Source organism: Siphateles boraxobius, unplaced genomic scaffold (genome assembly GCF_051911475.1).
Source record: "Siphateles boraxobius isolate OS27281-9 unplaced genomic scaffold, OSU_SipBor_1 111, whole genome shotgun sequence".
NCBI lineage: Eukaryota > Metazoa > Chordata > Actinopteri > Cypriniformes > Leuciscidae > Siphateles > Siphateles boraxobius.
In genome coordinates this window covers 622,266-640,835 of record NW_027508713.1, presented here as the reverse complement: position 1 = coordinate 640,835, position 18,570 = coordinate 622,266, and the positions used below count along the sequence as shown (strand labels likewise).

General features: G+C 36.9%; 2 protein-coding genes across 3 annotated transcripts in view; both read right to left on the bottom strand.

Moving 5' to 3' along the window:
- The window catches only part of LOC143705724 (NLR family CARD domain-containing protein 3-like), a 137,695-nt gene that overhangs the window by 21,797 nt on the left and 97,328 nt on the right, over positions 1 to 18,570 (bottom strand). The gene's annotated exons all lie outside the window — the stretch shown is intronic.
- LOC143705904 (protein NLRC3-like) overlaps positions 4,792 to 18,570 on the bottom strand; it is a 33,871-nt gene continuing 20,092 nt past the window's right edge. The window contains exons 7-8 of one of the 2 annotated variants that reach the window (XM_077197531.1): positions 8,094 to 8,140; positions 4,792 to 7,918 (exon numbers count right to left, since the gene is read on the bottom strand). In XM_077197531.1, the coding sequence (XP_077053646.1) occupies positions 7,395 to 7,918; positions 8,094 to 8,140 (571 nt within the window). In that variant the 3' untranslated portion in view covers positions 4,792 to 7,394. The remainder of the gene's footprint in view (positions 7,919 to 8,093; positions 8,141 to 18,570) is intronic. The other variant, XR_013192827.1, reaches the window with a different exon arrangement.

The window sequence follows — 18,570 nt, the reverse complement described above, 5'->3', positions numbered from 1 at the left end:
TGTGTTACCCCTGACGGAGTTGGTTGGCACTTTTTTTGCTGATTAAACATGTTTAATCTGTGTTAGTTGGGTTCTGGAGTGTCTAAGAAATGACATAGGGTTGGCCAGCATCTTTCAGTGCAGTGTGAATTGGCTTTAAATGCATATATCTTATAATAAACAAACAAAAAAAGATTTCATCAATATTTAGATAGCATTATGACCTAAGCCTAAACCAAACAATGCACTCATAAGGAAAAACAGGATTCTGATAACAGTCTAATAATCTCTAATAGCTACAGATCTCCAAAGACAGATCAGCTCAAAACCCCCAGTAACATGTGCAGTAAGGATAAATTCAAGAGATAGCAGGGATTTTTCTCTTTTAATAAACATATTATTTGTGCTCACTATTTGGGGAACAGAGATATTCCCTATAAAGCATAGTTTCATTTAAGTTGTTAGAGCATAGTCCATCATAACTAGTCATATGGTGTGTAGTGTCCTGGTGATGTTGTCTGCTCCGACTGCTGGAGTGCAGACCATCAGCAACCCTGATTATTGTTAACACTGATCCACTTAAAAACTCAGTCAAATTATATTATACGATCTACCTTTGAACATTAGACAGGCATCATCATTGTCTGTTTTTAAGTCTCTTCTTAAAACCTATCTTTATTTTTGGCCTTTGGAAATTGAAATTGATAATCCAGGTTTGGTTATATTGATTTTATTGGTTCATTGTATGGCTGTGTATTTTGTTTTATTTGTTTTATGGCTTTTTATTTATTCATGTATTGTTTTTACTGTACAGCACTTTGTGTCCATTTTTTGGATTTTAAAGTGCTTTATAAATAAATTTTGATTGATTGATTGATTGATGATCACAGCATTGGATTTTTATTTTTGTGAAGAGGTCTTGGACCGAGGCTAGAGTGACACTAGCTGGACTTGTTCAGGAAAACAGATAAAAACTAGCGAAATCAAAAATTTCCAAGGATATGTTTATCCATTTTAACAGCAAAGATTAATTAAGTTAAATTATTATTTGATAAAAACTGAGGATTAAGAATCAACTTCACGGAGCTCCAAACTCAAACCCCATGGCAGCAACAAACATGATGTGATGTATCCAGTGAATCCAGAGAAACACTGGTCTTGCTTATAGTTCTTATCATATTTTTAACATATATCTGTAAAATAGACAGTTCATGATGTCACTTAGTTAACTGGAATGAAGCTTGATTTGAAGGATTTCTTTATTTGAATTTAAAACATTTACATTATACATTTTAATAGAGGTAAATAAATCATTTAAATTAAAGAGAATAATTTGCATGTATCAGACGCTTTTATCCAAAGTGACTTACACTGCATTTCAAGGTACACATTAACGTTCTTATAAGTTCTTGCTTTCTATGGGAATCGAACCCAAGACCTTGGAGGTGCAAGCGCTAACACTACTGTTAGAACTACAGGAAATAATTAAAACACTACCTTCAGAATTAACCTCTCTAATTACATATGAAAGCTGACAGTTTTTTTTTTTTTTTTACTTACTATTGGTGTCATGCGAAAACTGCCATTAAAAATTAACCTAACTCTGCTGCACAATGAATCTCAATTACATATTTTACATATTACATATACTTGTTGTTTATGAGATAATTTGCAAACCTGCATAAGTCAGGCTATGTTTACACGGAAACGATCTGAAGAGAAAACGCAAAAGTGGCGTTGCGTTATCACTTTTTATTCAGCGTTTAGACGAGCGTTATCGGGGGGAAATCCGCGTGCATATGATGACGCAAAAGTGTGTGAAATTCGATGTAGTATGCACTCCTGACGGCTAGGTGGCAATGTGAAGCACTGCGACACAACAACACCAATATCTGAGAATATTTTGTACAACTGCTGAAAAGACTCTTGTACGTTTATCAGAGCTGCTATGGCAACTTGAAGGTCCGACGTATGGAAATAATCCGACATATTGGGGTTATTTTCCTGTAATGGCGCATGCCTGTGACGTAAACGCGTACGCGACGAGAGCCACAGTGAGCAGATTTGCGTTTTTACTGTTTAGATGGGAACACGACGGTGGATCGTTTTTAAGATTTCCACTCTGGAGGGTGATTTCACTTTTTTGCATTTTTAAGCGTCCAAAACGCCGTCGCCGTGTAAACGAAAGGCACATCCGATAAAATATTTTAACGCTTTCACCCAGAATCGTTCTCGTGTAAACAGGGCCTCAGTCACTAAGTTCGTACTGATCAAACCTCTGCTGTTTTGAGCATATTTCTTTTGCACTGACTTATTTAAACACCCTAAGATTGGTCATCATGTTAATGCATTCAACATATGTATGTGACTGGATACAAAAGATGCAAACTGTACTTTGAAAATGGGAGTAATGGGATTATTCAAATTATGAATATTTTAGTAATAATTGTGCAGCCCTATTTCCACCTAATCTGTGTTTGTGTCAAACCTGTTCCTCATTACAGGCTATTTAAAGGTGCTATGTGTAGTCTTTAGTGGCCTCTAGCGGTGATGTTTCAGATTGCAACCAATTTTTACAAGAGCGCTCGTGCGTTTGCTCGAACTCAAGAGCGAGCACTCATGGTACCGGCCACACCGAGACTTTCAACACATCAGAGAAAGCATCACAATAGGGATGAAAGCCAACTCCGGGTCTGTTTTTATACCTAAATATATACCTATACCAGAGGTGTCAAGTCCAGGTTCAGAAAGTAAAATTCCTCCTCTGTATTTTGTTCCAATCACCTGGATTTGCTGATTAGCATAGTTTTTCAGCCAGGAGATAGAACTAATTAGTGAAATCAACTGGCTGAGTTAATGGGTGGAATAAACATATGGCAGGACTTTTACTTTATGACCCCTGGAATTGACACCTCTGACCTATACCTAAAACAAAGCGGAGGTCTCTCCATAATTCAAACGCTCTGCCGATGTTGATCCGTGTTTTCATCCGAAGTTGATCCGATTCAAGTTTGGCCTGACGAGCTTCAGCAGATAAAACTTTTTTTTGTTTTTTATATTTATGTGGAGTTTGTGTTGGAGTGTGTGTTGTGCTGGAGGCAGGTCGTGTTTGGTGTTATCAGACTCATGTCGTTAGATGCAGTGCCGTCGCATAGACTGTATTTAAAAAGGAGAGAGGCTCGGGAGCGCGCATGCACGTCACATCCCATGGATTTCGCGGTAAATCCGACCCGGAGCCTTCACATAGAAATAGGAATACTGGCCTTCAGAGGTAATAGCAAAACCCAACAAGTGGATCATTGTAATGTGTGATTACAACCCCTTCATACACAGGCAATAAAACAAGGAAAGCTACATATAGCACCTTTAATCTGACACAGAGACACTGAGCATTTATACAGGATAATCCAGCATAGAGGGGTTCAGTGAATGTGGTGTTGAATGTGTGTAAGTGTGTGAGTGTGTGTGTGTGTGTCAGAGACGCTGTAGAAGGACAGAGTGCCGGAAGACTTGTTCAGATAGACGCCTACTCTCTTATAAGGGTGAAGGGACGGGTACGATGGCGCTCTTGAACTTGTGCCAGAATGTGAACTGATCATCAGCGCACTCCAACCTCCAGCACATTTCATTGTACCCAAAAACACATTCATTTCTCCTTCCTTTCCTGCTGATTCCTTCATATGCGACTGAAATATCAGCCCAGCGAGTGTGAGTTTATTGAAAGAGAGCGGGGCGTTTCACTTTTTGATATGAAGAAGTCACACTGCCAGCTATTTCAACACTGGGAAACAGAAACTAATGTATTGTTGTCTTTGTTGGATTTGCAGATCGAACAGTGTGTGACAGCTATAAAAATTATATGTGCCACCAGAATAACAACCTCTTCTGTGTGTGCAACATTTGCGTGTGTGTGTGTGTGTTTGCATGAGAGTGTTTGTGTGTGTGTGTGTGTGTGTGTGTGTGTGTGTGTGTGTGTGTGTGTGTGTGTGTGTGTGTGTGTGTGTGTGTGTGTGTGTGTGTGTGTGTGTGTGTGTCTGTGTGTCTGTGTGTGTGTGTGTGTGTACATTCTTCATCACCTTCTTGACCTTGTTGACCTTACAGATCGTATTGACTTTCTTGACCTTCTAGACCTTCTTTACCTTCCTGATCTTCCGCTGTCCATCTATTGAAAAGCCGCTGTCCACCAGTTTAATGAAACTAATAATTATTATTATCATTATTAATTGTATTACACTTATTATTATATTCAGTGTTGAATTAAGAACACATAGGGTACTGGGGATAGAGTAAACCCAAAAGTCTCCTTCATAGTAGCCTAACAACATTTTCTACCACATGAATAATTAGTATTGTTTTAAAAAATCATATCTCCAACACAGAGACACAATGTATTGTAACTGTATAAAATATACAAATATTCTAGGCTAAAACACATTAAAAGCATAAATTCATTAAATCCAAAGACCCTATCATACACCCGGCTCAATGCTAGTTTCAGCCTGATGCAGTTATCATTTAATCATTATCATGTTATTCTAAACTTGTGTGTTTTTTTGCTCATAACAAACTGAAATGAAAAAATAAATAAAAATCTGTTTAATCCTTGATAGAAACCAGGCCTAGATGTATACTACAATAAAGAAAGGTTTAAATTAAAAATTTGTTCCAATGTCCAAGTCTGTGAGACTCAAGCATGATTAAGATATTGCAAGATATTGTCATAAATATAGAGATAGTATATCCACTTTACTGTAATGCACTTTCTGTGATGGCTGAGAAACAAATGTAATGTTTAACGTGACAGACAGTGAATTTGATTCACTCATGTGCAAAGATTTATTAAAGAAAACCAGTAATCTATTACACCATATTGCTGTTACGTTCATTTTCAGATCAGTCATTTTCACCTAATCTGATGCTCTACAGTCACTTTCTCTTTATGATTCAGTCTTGATTCAGTCAGAATAATTCATATTTGTCATTTATCCTGAGTAGAATAACATCTCAAGATTTGAAATAGATTTGAGCACATGAAGCACATTTTTAGGTAACAATGTTTTAACAAAACATGTAAAACAGAAGAAAAATATAAACGTTATAAAAATATAAATGTTTACAACATTGAATGTCAAGGTAGCAAAACAACTAAATCAAAGAATATAAATCAATAAGAATTATAGTTGTAGCAACATAATTTCATAAAGACACTATAATGTTAAAAGAAATTGTGCATCAAAAATGGCTTTACAGCTAAATTGTCTTGAATACATAATTTCATTGTTACAGACATTTATTTCATTATGAACATATCAATCATTAAGAGGTTATTTTATCTACATAATATATTGATAAGGGAGAAAACACATTGACATTCCAGTAACAGTTTGTGACAATCTGAGAAGATGAAACTGAGCCTGTGGTTCCTCTGAAACAGTGACGACATATACAGAAGCTTTTATAAAGTTACACCAAATTTAATCACCAAATGAAGAGGCCAGAGTGTTTCTAAAGCCCATGACCTTTGACCCTGATGAACCTCCACTGACACACACACAACAACAACAGACCATACCTGATACCTGAAAACTTCAGAGAAGAGGTGACAAAAATTAGGATGGCAAAACATTTAAAGGTTATGAAAACGTTATTTCCCACTTTATAAATAAGATAAAAACAACTCCATTACCTCATATTAATTAACACTGGTTTAATAGTGTTTAAAAGTGTAAAAAAAAAGTACATTTGTCAGTAATAGCCATTCTGAAGAATTCAATTCTACAGTTCTGTGTACATCTTCACAAAATATTTATAATAGTCCATTAGCTCATTCACATTAGCCCAGTAATGGAAAACATGACAAATATGTTGTTCACACTGTGGCAGTTGATCTTTAGGATTTTACACCATCAAAGCTGAGCGAAGAAAGTTTTATGCAATTAAAAGTGAAAAACATCTAGCATTTTCTAGAAAAGAATCGAAAAAATGGACATTATCTTAAAATATATATTTCAAGTTATTATCAGTTTTATCTCTCATACAGTTTTCATTGGAAAAGATATATACGATTAGCCTAAAGCAGAACTGGAAAGGAAAGATGCTGATGCACAAGAACACTTCTCGTACTGTGAGCAGAGTAATGCAGAAGTGCACGTTTAAGCACTGGCCTGAAGTTGTGCTCATGTGACCCGTCTGGTCCTAAAAGAACTGGTTCGGAACTGGTGCTGGTTCAAAGTTGGTTTGGAGTTGGTTCAACTTGCGAACCTTCTCAGAACCGGTTTGTTTTTCCACTGACTAGAGCGCCCAGCGAATGACATCGTTATGCGTCACTGTGTACGTCGCCATACGTCTTAGCTAGAAATGCTTGCAAACCTACAACATTACTTTGGGATTATCCAAACAATTGAAATATGTAAGTCTTTTAATCTTTTCCTTTGATATGTAATCTTTTCTGATTATTTATGTACCCCTGTCTTGTGTCTTTTTTTTCTTTCCATTTATTTGTTCTATATTGTGACTGTTTTCTTCTTTGCTTACATGATGTTTTCAATAAAAAAAACTAGAAACGCTTGCGCCAACTTCAAGCATAACAATTACAATGGCGGACTACATCGTGTTTCTGCAAATGTTTCTCCTGGTTTTGCGGTCAGAAAATATGTTTAGAACACATCTAAACCCGCCCCCAGCCCCCGTCGTAAGCATGACGTGGTAAAAGAACGGTTCTAGTCCAGCAAAGAGTTGGTGCCGCTTTGGAACCAGTTTTCCTGGCCGAGAACCGTTTTTTTGGCTGTCGAAACACAAAGAACTGGTTCGCGAGTAGGCACCGGCTCCGAACCGGCTCTCAAAATGCTTTGGTGGAAAAGGGGTATCAGGGGTGTGTTTCCCGTACAGTGACGTAACTCGCTGCTTAACTACCGAAGTATATGCATCATTGTTGAAATAACTACTCTCAACTTTTTCCTGAAACCGCACTGTCGTAAATTGGTCGTTCAACCACGTTTGTGTGCTGCTGCCCTGTGTGTGTAATAAGCAGAGTGTGTGTAATAAGCAGAGTGTACGCGCGTGTGTTGTGGACCCGCCTATAGGCTCATATCACTAACGCATTCTTTAAATGACAAAAAAGATATTGCGCCATTGACTTTAGACCTGATTTCAGTTGGTCAATGGCTTAATCTATTTCAGTTCCATAAAAAAAGCAACATGCCAACAATGCGCATGAACACAACTCGTTTTCAAACCATCATCATTGCACCGGGTGTATTATAGGGCCCTATAACTTACAACTGCAAATTAATTTTTTTGCAATTGCAATAATAATTGCAATATATAATGTCACACATGTGAGTAATAAAGTAAAAAAGTATATAATTTTTTTTTTTTTTTTTGCTCAGTGTTGGAAACAGGCTTCCATATGGTTCCTAACACAGAGACACAGAATGATCTGGATAAACTAGAAATCCAGCATAGAGGGGTTCAGTGAATGTGGTGTTGAATGTGTATATGTGTGTGAGTGTGTGTGTGTCAGAGACGCTGTAGAAGGACAAAGTGCCGGCCGCCACATCCACATACACTCCTACTCTGTTAGAGCAGGCTGAAGGGCCAGATACATCAGTGCATTTACTATTGTGCCAAAAAGAGTAAACCTCATCACTACAGAAGAGACTCCAGGACTTTTCACTGAGTCCAAACCTACAATCACTCCCTTCTTTCCTGTTGATTCCTTTATACGTCACTGCTACATGACCCGAGCCTCTCCATTTAACCTCCCAGTAACAGCGTCCAGTCAGACTCTCTCCACACAGAACCTGCTCATGGTGCTCAAATCTCTCTGGATGATCAGGATACGGCTGATGCCCTTTGATGTGCGTCACTTTTCTGTTGTCCTCAGACAGAATGAGTTGAGTGTGTGCTGTGTTTGGATCCAGTGTGAGATCACAGGCATCTGAAGACAACAAGAGAGATCAGAACATCTATGACAATGTAAATATATATATATTGTGTGTGTGTGTGTGTGTGTGTGTGTGTGTGTGTGTGTGTGTGTGTGTGTGTGTGTGTGTGTGTGTGTGTGTGTGTGTGTGTGTGTGTGTGTGTGTGTGTGTGTGTACATGTTGACTTGCATTTTCTCAGTCCTGGTGTGATCCTGAAATATCCTCCATGATCTAAACTGAACAGAAACAAAAAGCATACACACAAACAAATAATGTTTAATAGACTGAAAACTAATGTCCAATTGAAATGGTCTCAGAAATGCTAATTGTGTAAAATAGATAGTGGCAACATAGGTTGAGGAAAATTGATTAAAATTGGAAATTAAATAATTAACACTTTTTGTTTTGTTTTGGCTTTTAGAATAAATGTTAGCATTAAGGTTATCTTTAATGCTATTGTTCCCCTAAAAAGAAAATACACATTTCACATGTCTCTACCACCAATATGGATTAAAAATGTTAATGACATCATTCTTCCCCTCAGCTTTTAAACAGATTTACTTCTCAACGTTTATTTCCTAAATGGTGAATGGCTCATAGTGCACTATACAGGTTTAAAAGTGTTACAGCAAATTATGATACCATTTAACCCTCCAGTCTCTCTTGCAAATACTAGTACGATTTAAAAAAAAAAAACAGGGTTGTTTTGTTGTAATGTTCTTTTTTGTTTTTTTTTATTTAAAGTTAGCTTGATATTAAATGAACAGTTTTACACTTTGATATTACAGAAACTGTTTCAATGTTATTTCTTTTTTCTTAAATGAGCTTTGTGGAGTCTGCTGTATCAATTCAATAAAGGCAGTTAAAAATAGTGAGAGCAAAAAAAAAAAAAAAAAATTTAAAGCAATTTCTTCACAAAAGATCCATTATATGACCCTCATCTCACATACAGACACACATACATTATTACATTATGATTCATGACTCTAAAGCAGTGGTTCTCAGCCTTTTTTCCCACTGGGCCGCACTACGGTCCAAGGAGATGTTTGGTGTATGTGACAAAAAATGTTTTGGCCTAAAAAACGCGTGACATCGCTTTGAGCACCTTTAATACGTGACATTGCAGAAAATGTGCGTTGGCAAATGTAGGTTGATCCAAGTATTGAAAGCACTTTCGAACTTAGTAATTAGATGTTCTGTCCAGGGATGTTTCAACACATTTCTGCAACTGAGGATGTTTGTTTTTCAGTATGGGTGTTTCCTCTTTCCTGAACATCCATCGATCCATCTTTCAGTGAGTGGCGGGGCAAACCGAAAGTTGCAGCCAAGTCCTTGATTTGTTAAACAGGGAAAGTGAATGGCTCTCTCATGAAATGTCCAGAAAATTTTAGTTTTACAAAATCTGAAAAGTGAGAGATGAATTTTTCTTGCATTTGATTGATGGTTGTAATAATAATAAAAAAAAACTTCTCTCTGTTTTGTGTCAAATACACCTTCACTCGCATCATTCAGGAGTGGAAAATTAGTTAAATCGCTATCTTTGAGTTGTGAACTGGCACTGTTTTATACAAATGAGTGGCCGGATCGCATTAAAGGTTTTCTGTTAGAACGGTGTCCGACTAACTTTAGCTGTACAATAACTTTATTCTAGAGCTGCTGTAAAGCCAAAACAATCTCTGTTACTTTAATTTCCTATTATCACTGTAAAGCTGCTTTGAAACAGTCCATATTGTTAAAAGCGCTATATAAATGAAGGTGACTTGACTATCCATCGAATAACATACTGCATAGTGCTTGCTGGTGCACAATTCTGTGAAATGCCAACAAGTCAGGGTTGTGTTTTTTGCATTTTAGCAAACAACATCCTTGTGTTTTCCCGTCATTGAGAGAGCACCATCAGTAGTGATGGAGACAACTGAGGATGCCGGTATGTTCATGTCTTTGCATGCTTCACTGAGGGCTCTATGAATGTTCTCGCCCCTTGTTCGTTCTTGTAGCAGATTCAATGCCAATAAATATTCCGTAATCTCAAAAGTTTCTGAATACACACACTGTAAAAAAATAAAATAAATTGAAATGCATTTAAAAAACGGTAGCTGTTGTTGCCAGTATTTTACCGTAAAAAAAATATGGAGGCAACGTTTTATGTTTTACGGGCAAACATTTACGAGCAAATTAAAAAATGTACTTAAATTTACAAGCAAAAAAAAAAAAAGCACAACGTAAAAAAAACGGTGAAATTACGGTAAAAAAAGTCTGATTGGTTGCCAGTATTTTACTGTAAAAAAAATAAGATATAAACCTTACTTTGGACTTACAATTATGGTGAAAAAAAAGAAAGGAAACCATCAGTAGGATTTAAATGTGTGGTAAAAAAAAAGAAACACATGATGATTCAAAGTTCATTATCATTAATTTACCACAAGCTGAATCATTAATCACAACCTAGGTTGTCCAATGTGCTGCACAACGAAAACAAAACAAGGCAATACAATATAATTAAAAACAAAATACAATACAACTTCCTCATTGATTATATGCCAATTTAAACAAATGAGTTTTCACCATATATTTAAAAACAGACAGTGATGATACAGAGCAAATACAGAGAGGCAGAGCATTCCACAGTTTGGGGGCATCTACTGAAAGGCGCAGTCACCCCTGCATCTCTGCACTGTAAAAAATTGCTGTAAAAAAACAGCCAAATTTTACAGTAATATGCTGTTTTCCATTTAAACAGCAATACACCGTAGAAAAAATGCATTCGGGGTGATATTTGTTGTTTTCGAGAAAGTAGCCTACAGGAATATACTGTGAATAAACAGCGCTCAAAGTCGACACTCAGAGACTGTGTTCCAAATCATATCCTACACCCTCATTCACTATTCCATACATTAGTTCACTAATATAGTCCAATTGACTGAGTGAATAATTCAGTTAATTTTTTAAGCTAATTGAGACCCTGATGAACACCTGCTGTTAACAATCAGAATCACTGAAGGAAAGAGGAACAAGAAGAACAGAAAAAAAGATAAAATCTAGATACAACACATTAAATCTTAACAAAAGATCTCAGCAGAGGAGGATTAGACATCTCCACAAACAGCATTACCAGCTTTACTTATTACTAATCAGACTGACTTTATTTCTGTCAGACGTCTACAGAAGTTCTTATTAAAAAGTGACAGAGGTTTAGACGTCATTTTATTTTCATTTGATGTTACCATAATGGTGATCAGTGATTGCTTTAGTTGGGGTCTTGACCCTTAACTATAGTGAAATAGTTTTTTTTGGCTGCTGTAACTGTGTCTTTAAAATACATTTGCTATGGCACAAAGCTGAAGACAACAGGATTACAATGGCTGGTTGTCAATAGTCACTATCATCATATAACAGCCTGGTTTACTGATCTCATTTGATGCCTAAAGTTGTTAGATGGTTGCTGTTTTGATTTTGTTGTCTTTGTGATTTTACAGATTGAGATCTATCGGGGATTTGACTTCCAGAAAATATAAATGATTTTAAGAAGATTATACTCAGATCATTTTGATCTTCATGATCAGTTAGACACACACAGGCATCAATGATCGGTGTATGGATCTCAACAATGGTGACAACAGTAAGTTTTATGCTGCAATGCATGTTGGGTACCAAAAAAAAGCCATGACTCCCAGCATGCATTGCAGCATGAATAAATTATGCAGCTGAATTGTCTGGTTATTTGCTTTAATTTTTACTTTTTGCTTTTATTTTTGCTTTTGGTTTTGTGTTGACTTTTAGTTGCGTATTTTGAGATGTTCAAATTTAATGTTATCTTTTTTGTTGATTGTCACCATTGCTGAGATTCGTTGGCTGATTCTTGATGCTTGTGTGTGTCGAAATAAAGCCGTAATTCAACTTTTTTTAGTGAATGATGAGTTTAAAAATCCTTCAGAACTGATTATGCTGTACTGCTTGATCTTTTGCTGTAGTTTCACAGTCTAGTAATATAATCTACACATTATTGGTAAGGAATAGACACAGGCTGAGACCAGTGATCCAAACATCATATAATGACATCATGATTATCAGCACCTGATCTCATTTTTGTTGGCTTTATTTTCGCCACAACAAATTTGTCTTAAAAATACACACTTAAAGCAGGCAAAAATAAGCTAATGTTACAGTCAAGGGTCAAGAGGCCAACTAAAGCAAACACTGATCTTCATAATGGTAACGCCAAATGAAACAAAACAACATCTAAACCTCTGTTAATACTCAAAGGAATTAATGTAGATGTATGAAAAAATAAAGTCAATCTGGTTAGTAATAAGTGAAGCTAATGCTATTTTTTAGAGTTGTTTAATCCTCCTCTGCTGAGATCTTCAGAGATTTAATGTCTTCTGTGGCTGAAGTCAGTTGCAGTTCTCGTTTTTCTCTTTTTTATCTTCCTGTTGTTCCACTGTCCTTCAGTGATTCTGCTTGTTAACATCAGGTGTTCATCACTAATGCTCAATCATCAGTTGATTAATCACTGAATTATATCATTAACTTCAACACTGCTTCAGTGTTACTCCAACTCTCTGTAGTGTGGACACACAAGTGTTCATTTAAAACTAAAGAATTTGCAGTGGGGATGAAAGGGTTAAATGTGTCAGATAAAAAAAAACAGAGTGAAGCGTATTTTAACGGTAATCAACTGTAGAAAACTGTAGAAAAACAGCAATTTACTGGCAACCACAGCTGCCAGTAGATTACTGTAAAATCAAGGAAAAACAGTAATATTCTGTAAAATGTAACAGTCAGATGTATTAAACAAAAGAAGTTCATTTAACTGAAATATTAGTGAAAGTTCATAGAAAAAAAGCAATGCAAAGTCAATAACTGATAAGGAGAGTAAATATGAAACTGAAGTGCTTTATGTGTTTTGCACAAGATGATATAGGAGAGATCTTTTAGTTTAATTAATTAGTTTTGTGGGTCACCATTGTGCTGGAGAGTAGAGCCTGTGCTTCAGTCAGAGATGAGCAGAGAAACACTGATGATTTGCTGCCTGTTGCTTTATTTAAAAGCAGTAACTCTGTAGTTGCTGATGTAGTGACAATCTCCTTGCTATGTTCTTTAACACATACATGTGTGCTATTGTTCGCTATACAAACTGCAAAGACTTTAGTTAAAAGGTTTTTAATTAATTCACTATTACATATTAGGTGTTTGCAGTTTTATATAAAGAGATATTCATTTTCAGTGGACTCTAATGAAGGAATTTTACGATACTATAAGTATAAATACTAGTTTTTGAACTTGGACTGTTTAACGGTTTTCTATATTATATGAGTTACCTGCCATGGTATTTTTACAGTAACATACTGTAAAAAAGAAGAGCTGTAATTTAACGGTAAAATGCTGTAAATTAACAGTACATTGCTGGCAACTACAGCTGCCAGTAGATTACCGTTATTTTACAGGGCATTTTTTACAGTGTGGTTGGACGACCGGAGGGATAGAACTGGATGATATTCAGTTAATAAGTCCGATAGGTAGGGAGGGGCCAGACCGTTTAATGATTTAAACACCAAAAGAAGAATTTTAAAATTCACTCGATAACACACAGGCAGCCAGTGCAAAGAATGTAAAACTGGCGTAATATGGTCCGGTTTTTTAGTACTAGTTAAATGTCTAGCAGCTGCATTTTGTACTGCAACCGGGATAAAGCTGACTGGCTGATCCCAAAATACAGTGAGTTACTGTAATCCAATCTAGAAGTAATAAAAGCATGAATTGATTTTCCGAAATTGTTTCTTGACAGAATTGGTTTTACTTTTACTAATAGTCGAAGCTGAAATAAGCATGATTTGACCACTGTATTTATGTTTTTGTCAAATTTCAGCCCATCATCAATGACAACACCAAGATTTTTGACCCAAGGCTTAATAGACGGGGATAACTCCCCCAAGTTTATTTTTGGTGTATACTAATAGAATCTGAAGGACTAAAAACTATCATTTCAGTTTTACTCTCATTAAAATTAAGAAAATTTAAAAGACAACCAGGCCTTCACATCAGACAAACAGGTCATAAGTGCCTCCAAACCATTTGAACTCTGTTTTAATGGCAAATAGATTTGAGTATCATCTGCATATCAGTGAAACGACAGACCATGCTTCCTAAAAATAGAACCCAATGGGAGCATATATAATGTAAAAAGAATAGGTGCTAAGATGAAACCCTGAGGAACACCACGTGATAGATGAGCTGTCTCAGGTGAATGTTCACCCATATTAACTTTAAAACTTCTATTACAAAGGTATGATTAAAACCATTCAAGAGCACTTCCTTTTATGCCAACTCAGTGCTCCAAGTGAGCAAGAAGGACAGCGTGGTCCACTGTGTCAAAAGCAGCACTCAAGTCTAGGAGCACAAGCACAGTATAGTGCCCAGAGTAGCAGGATATCATTTAAAACCTTCAAAAGTGCAGTCTCTGTCGAGTGATGTTTTCTAAAACCTGATTGAAGGATCTCAAATACCTTATTTTCCTCTAAGAAACTCTGCAATTGTTTAAGAACTACTTTCTCAAGGATCGTTGTAATAAAAGACAAATTAGAAATGGGCCTATAACTATCTAAAACAGTAGGGTCCAGATTTGGTCTTTTAAGCAAAGGGTGAACTGTGGCATGTTTTAACACATCTGGTATAGTACTAGTTTCAATATATCGGTTTATCATAGTCACAAAGTAGGGACCTACTGCATCAAAAACTTGTTTCAGGAAATATGGAGGCATGACATCAATGGAGGAGCCTGATGGCTTTAACTGGCACACTATTTCTTGAAGTTGTATAAAAGAAATAGATTAAAATCGACTGAACTCTGCAATACAAACGAATGAACGAATGTGAATGGACGAATCAAAAGCAGGGGGAGATATCCCCAATCTGATATCATTAATCTTATTAATAAAAAAATTAAGAAAATCGTTACACACTGTTTGTGAGACAACAGGGTACTCAGAGACAGGTGGATTAACAACAGTGTTGAAAACAGTAAAAAGAATTTTGGGTCTATGATAATTACTATTAATAAGTTCAGTGAAATACCTAGATTTCGCTACTTTCACTGCCTTCTGAAATTTGGATCCTGTCCTTTGTCCACCTTTTTCCACTCGTCTACAGCTCTGCCTCAAAGAGCAAACATGATCATCAATCCAGGGCTCTGATCTAGGTTTGAGTTTTAAGGTCTTTACAGGAGCCACTGCATCCAAGACATTTACAAATGTGGAGTGAAGTCTGAGTAGGAGCTCAGATCATACTGACTGACATCCAGGGCCGTGGGAAGTTCCCTGTTGGAAAATACAGCACTCTCTAACAGATGCAAAAAAATAAAATAAACGTATTAAAACATTTTTAAATGATCCTGGTTGTTATTAACCTTAGAAGTTTATGCATGAGGAAGTTTGGAGCAAAAATAAATAATTATTAATCATAAAAATAACGCAAAGCATCATTGTCAACTGACGTCACGTTGCCTAGTGTAGACGCTGTGCACTGTCAGCCTGTGGACTGTTTTAATTATGCGCAGGGCCGGCGCGTCCATATAGGCGAACTTGGCAATACAGCCCCCCCCCCTCCCCCAATACAGCACCCCCAACTTAAAACCTCTTCCCACAGCCATGCTGACATCCATAGATTGAATAGCATCACAGAAGGCTAATGAAAAGGATTTGCTTGTAGATGAGGTAATTAATCGAGATTTACAAACATATTTAGTGGCTTTAGAGTAATTTGGTACCCAGGGAACAGAAAACAAAACAGATTTGTGATCAGAAAAACCATTATCAACTACCTCAAGATCATAGAGAGAAAACCATATGATAGCACAAGGTCAAGTGTATGTCCCAACTGATGAGTAGGGACATTCACATGTTTGAGATCAAATGCATTTGTGACCCGTCACAGAAACCAGGGACACAAGTCGGCAGCACAACTTTCGAGCAAAATGAGAAAGAAGAGTTTTTTTTCAAAATTGGTGATTTTCAATTTTTTGGAGAATCTGTTAATTGAAATCACGAAGAAGCCTCTCCATGTTTGAGATAGCAGTATTGGTATATTTAAAAGCTTACATTTTGAGGTTGAAATCGGCTTGTTTTCGGAGATTCTAGCATGCAGTAGGGGCGTGGCGTGTCATTGTCTGTGTGTACTTCCATACTGAATAACCCGGCGCTTTTGCCCCCGCCCTCCAAGTCAACCACATGGCTACTTATTATGCTGTGCTCTGGCCAGCTCTCTCTGATATCAAAATTCAATGAAGATGGATGCCGCAAAGATTGTCGCAGACGAGATGAACCGTCTGGCAGTTACACCGAAAATGTTTTCGCCGCACTTCGTGGGCTCGGGAAACTGAACCGGAGGTATGGGCGCAGCGCGCTCGCCCTCAGTGCTTCAATACGGCGTGTTTCTGAAATGTAAGTTAAGCTTCATTTGCTCTTTAGTCGTTATTTAAGATGCTGAACCTGCTGATGATATAATGTGCTTGCGGACATTTCATTTGTGTGTGTATACGCACATAAGAAAGTGGTGTAAAGAGATTTGCAACAGTAATTTGAGGAGGTGAAATGTGATTATTTGGAAAATTGCAGAAATGACTGCTTAAAGAAAAATGCCAGCAGGCATTTGCCTCCTACATAAACTTTAATATTGTTGACATTTTGGGCACACGAGCGTTGCGTACTATTTGCGCTATATGTAGGCCTATGGCTTATTGGTCTTTGTTTGTTGTTGTTGGTTTTGCGTTATATGTATATGGCATATTGGTCTTTGTGTGTTGTTGCTGGTTTTGCGTTATACTGTATGTATATGGCATATTGGCCTTTGTGTGTTGTTGCTGGTTTTGCGTTATATGCAGGCTATATGGCATATTGGTATTTGTGTGTTGTTGCTGGTTTTGCGTTATATGTATATGGCATATTGGTCTTTATGTGTTGTTGCTGGTTTCGCGTTATATGCAGGCTATATGGCATTATTGGTCTTTGTGTGTTGTTGCTGGTACGTTGCAAATAGAGGGGCAGCACAATTGTTTTTCGCCTAGTGCGGCAGAAGTGCACTCATTCAAAGTGTAAAAAAAGCTGTAAAGCACATGGAGGAGCTTTACAGGGGGTATGGCTTATCTAAATGAGATGTAAATGAGCCCTATTGTCACCCCCAGCAGCAGAGACAGGTGAGAACTGCACAATCTTTTAGAGCTCGTTTTCTCCTCTTTGAGCTTTTTTAAGTGCCTACTTTAAAATGGCCACAACTTCTCCAAATATTATCAGATTTCCACATGTTACACATCGTTGGAAAGCTTGGATATTACACTCTCAGAATCTATGAATAACTCAAAATGCCCCAGAACCGACTTGTGTCCCTAGTTTCCGTGACTGGTCACATTTAACAAAGTAGTAAATTCTGTAGCCTAGTTAATGAGTAATTTGTGCAACACAGATGAATGTTAAAATCACCAAGAATTAACAATTTATCATATTTGGGTATAAATTCCCCCAAGAAGTCTGCAAACTCATTTAAAAGTTTTTGTTGTGCTTAGGAGGGCGTATATCAGAGCAATCAAGAGTGGGCCATTCAGTTCTAACGTTAATGTAAACAACTGCAGCTCAAAACTCTGATAGCCATAAAGCATAGCTTGGCAACAAGAAAAGGTGTCTTTAAAAATAGCGACCAGATCTCCACTGCAGCCCGTTATACGAGGTGAATTAAAAACCAAATAATTTTGAGGTAAAAGTTCAGAAAACGGACTTAAGTCCCCAGTAGTAAGCCAACTTTCAGTAATAAATAAAAAATCAAGTTCCCGCGAGGAGAAGTCATTAAAGGGTAACTAAACCCCTGGTCAGAGCCTGACTCCACCCACTGGCAATATTTGAAAAATGCTGGAAAAGTGGGCAGAGCCCAGCGGAGGGGGGGCACCTGAGACGCATCTCTCTGTAGGTGAGGGTGTGGTTAGCTGGTACTCTGACGTCAGAGTGTACCACAACTTCCAATAGGAAAATTCAACTGCAGTAGCCACCGTTCAACCTGAAGAGGGCAGCACTCAGATGTTTTTACACCATATATTGTAGAATTAAAACACTTTTAACTAGGGCTGGGCGATATATCGCATGACATTGTTATACGCATCTCGTCAGTAAAGCCGGTTCCTTGATTAGTAGTAAATCACCATCACCTGCTTTCAGATGGAAGATATGATGCAGATATGAGTGTTAAATTAACACTCAAGAGTGTTAAAGTTAATGAGATAATTAAGTGATTAATTTAGTGATGATGAGCATTATTGAAGACCCCTGATGTTAACAAGCAGAATCACTGAAGGAGAAAATCACAAATTGTAAGCCACCATTATGGCGATCAGTGTTTGCTTAAGTTGGACTCTTGACCCTTATACTTTCAATTTAAATTTTGTTTGTCTGCTGTTATTGATTTATAACAGTCAAATGAACAAAGAAAAGTGTGATCTGACAGTGTTGGTTGTGTTTTAGCATAATCATGTTGTGATCTAAAAAATGAAACTTATTGAGATAGTTTGGTTTAACTTGTTAGCAACAACTTTATGATTCTACAGCATATGAATATCAGCTATTTCTTATATTTCAAAATATTTAATAAACATTGTTTTTTTTTTATTTAGATTTGTTCATAATTA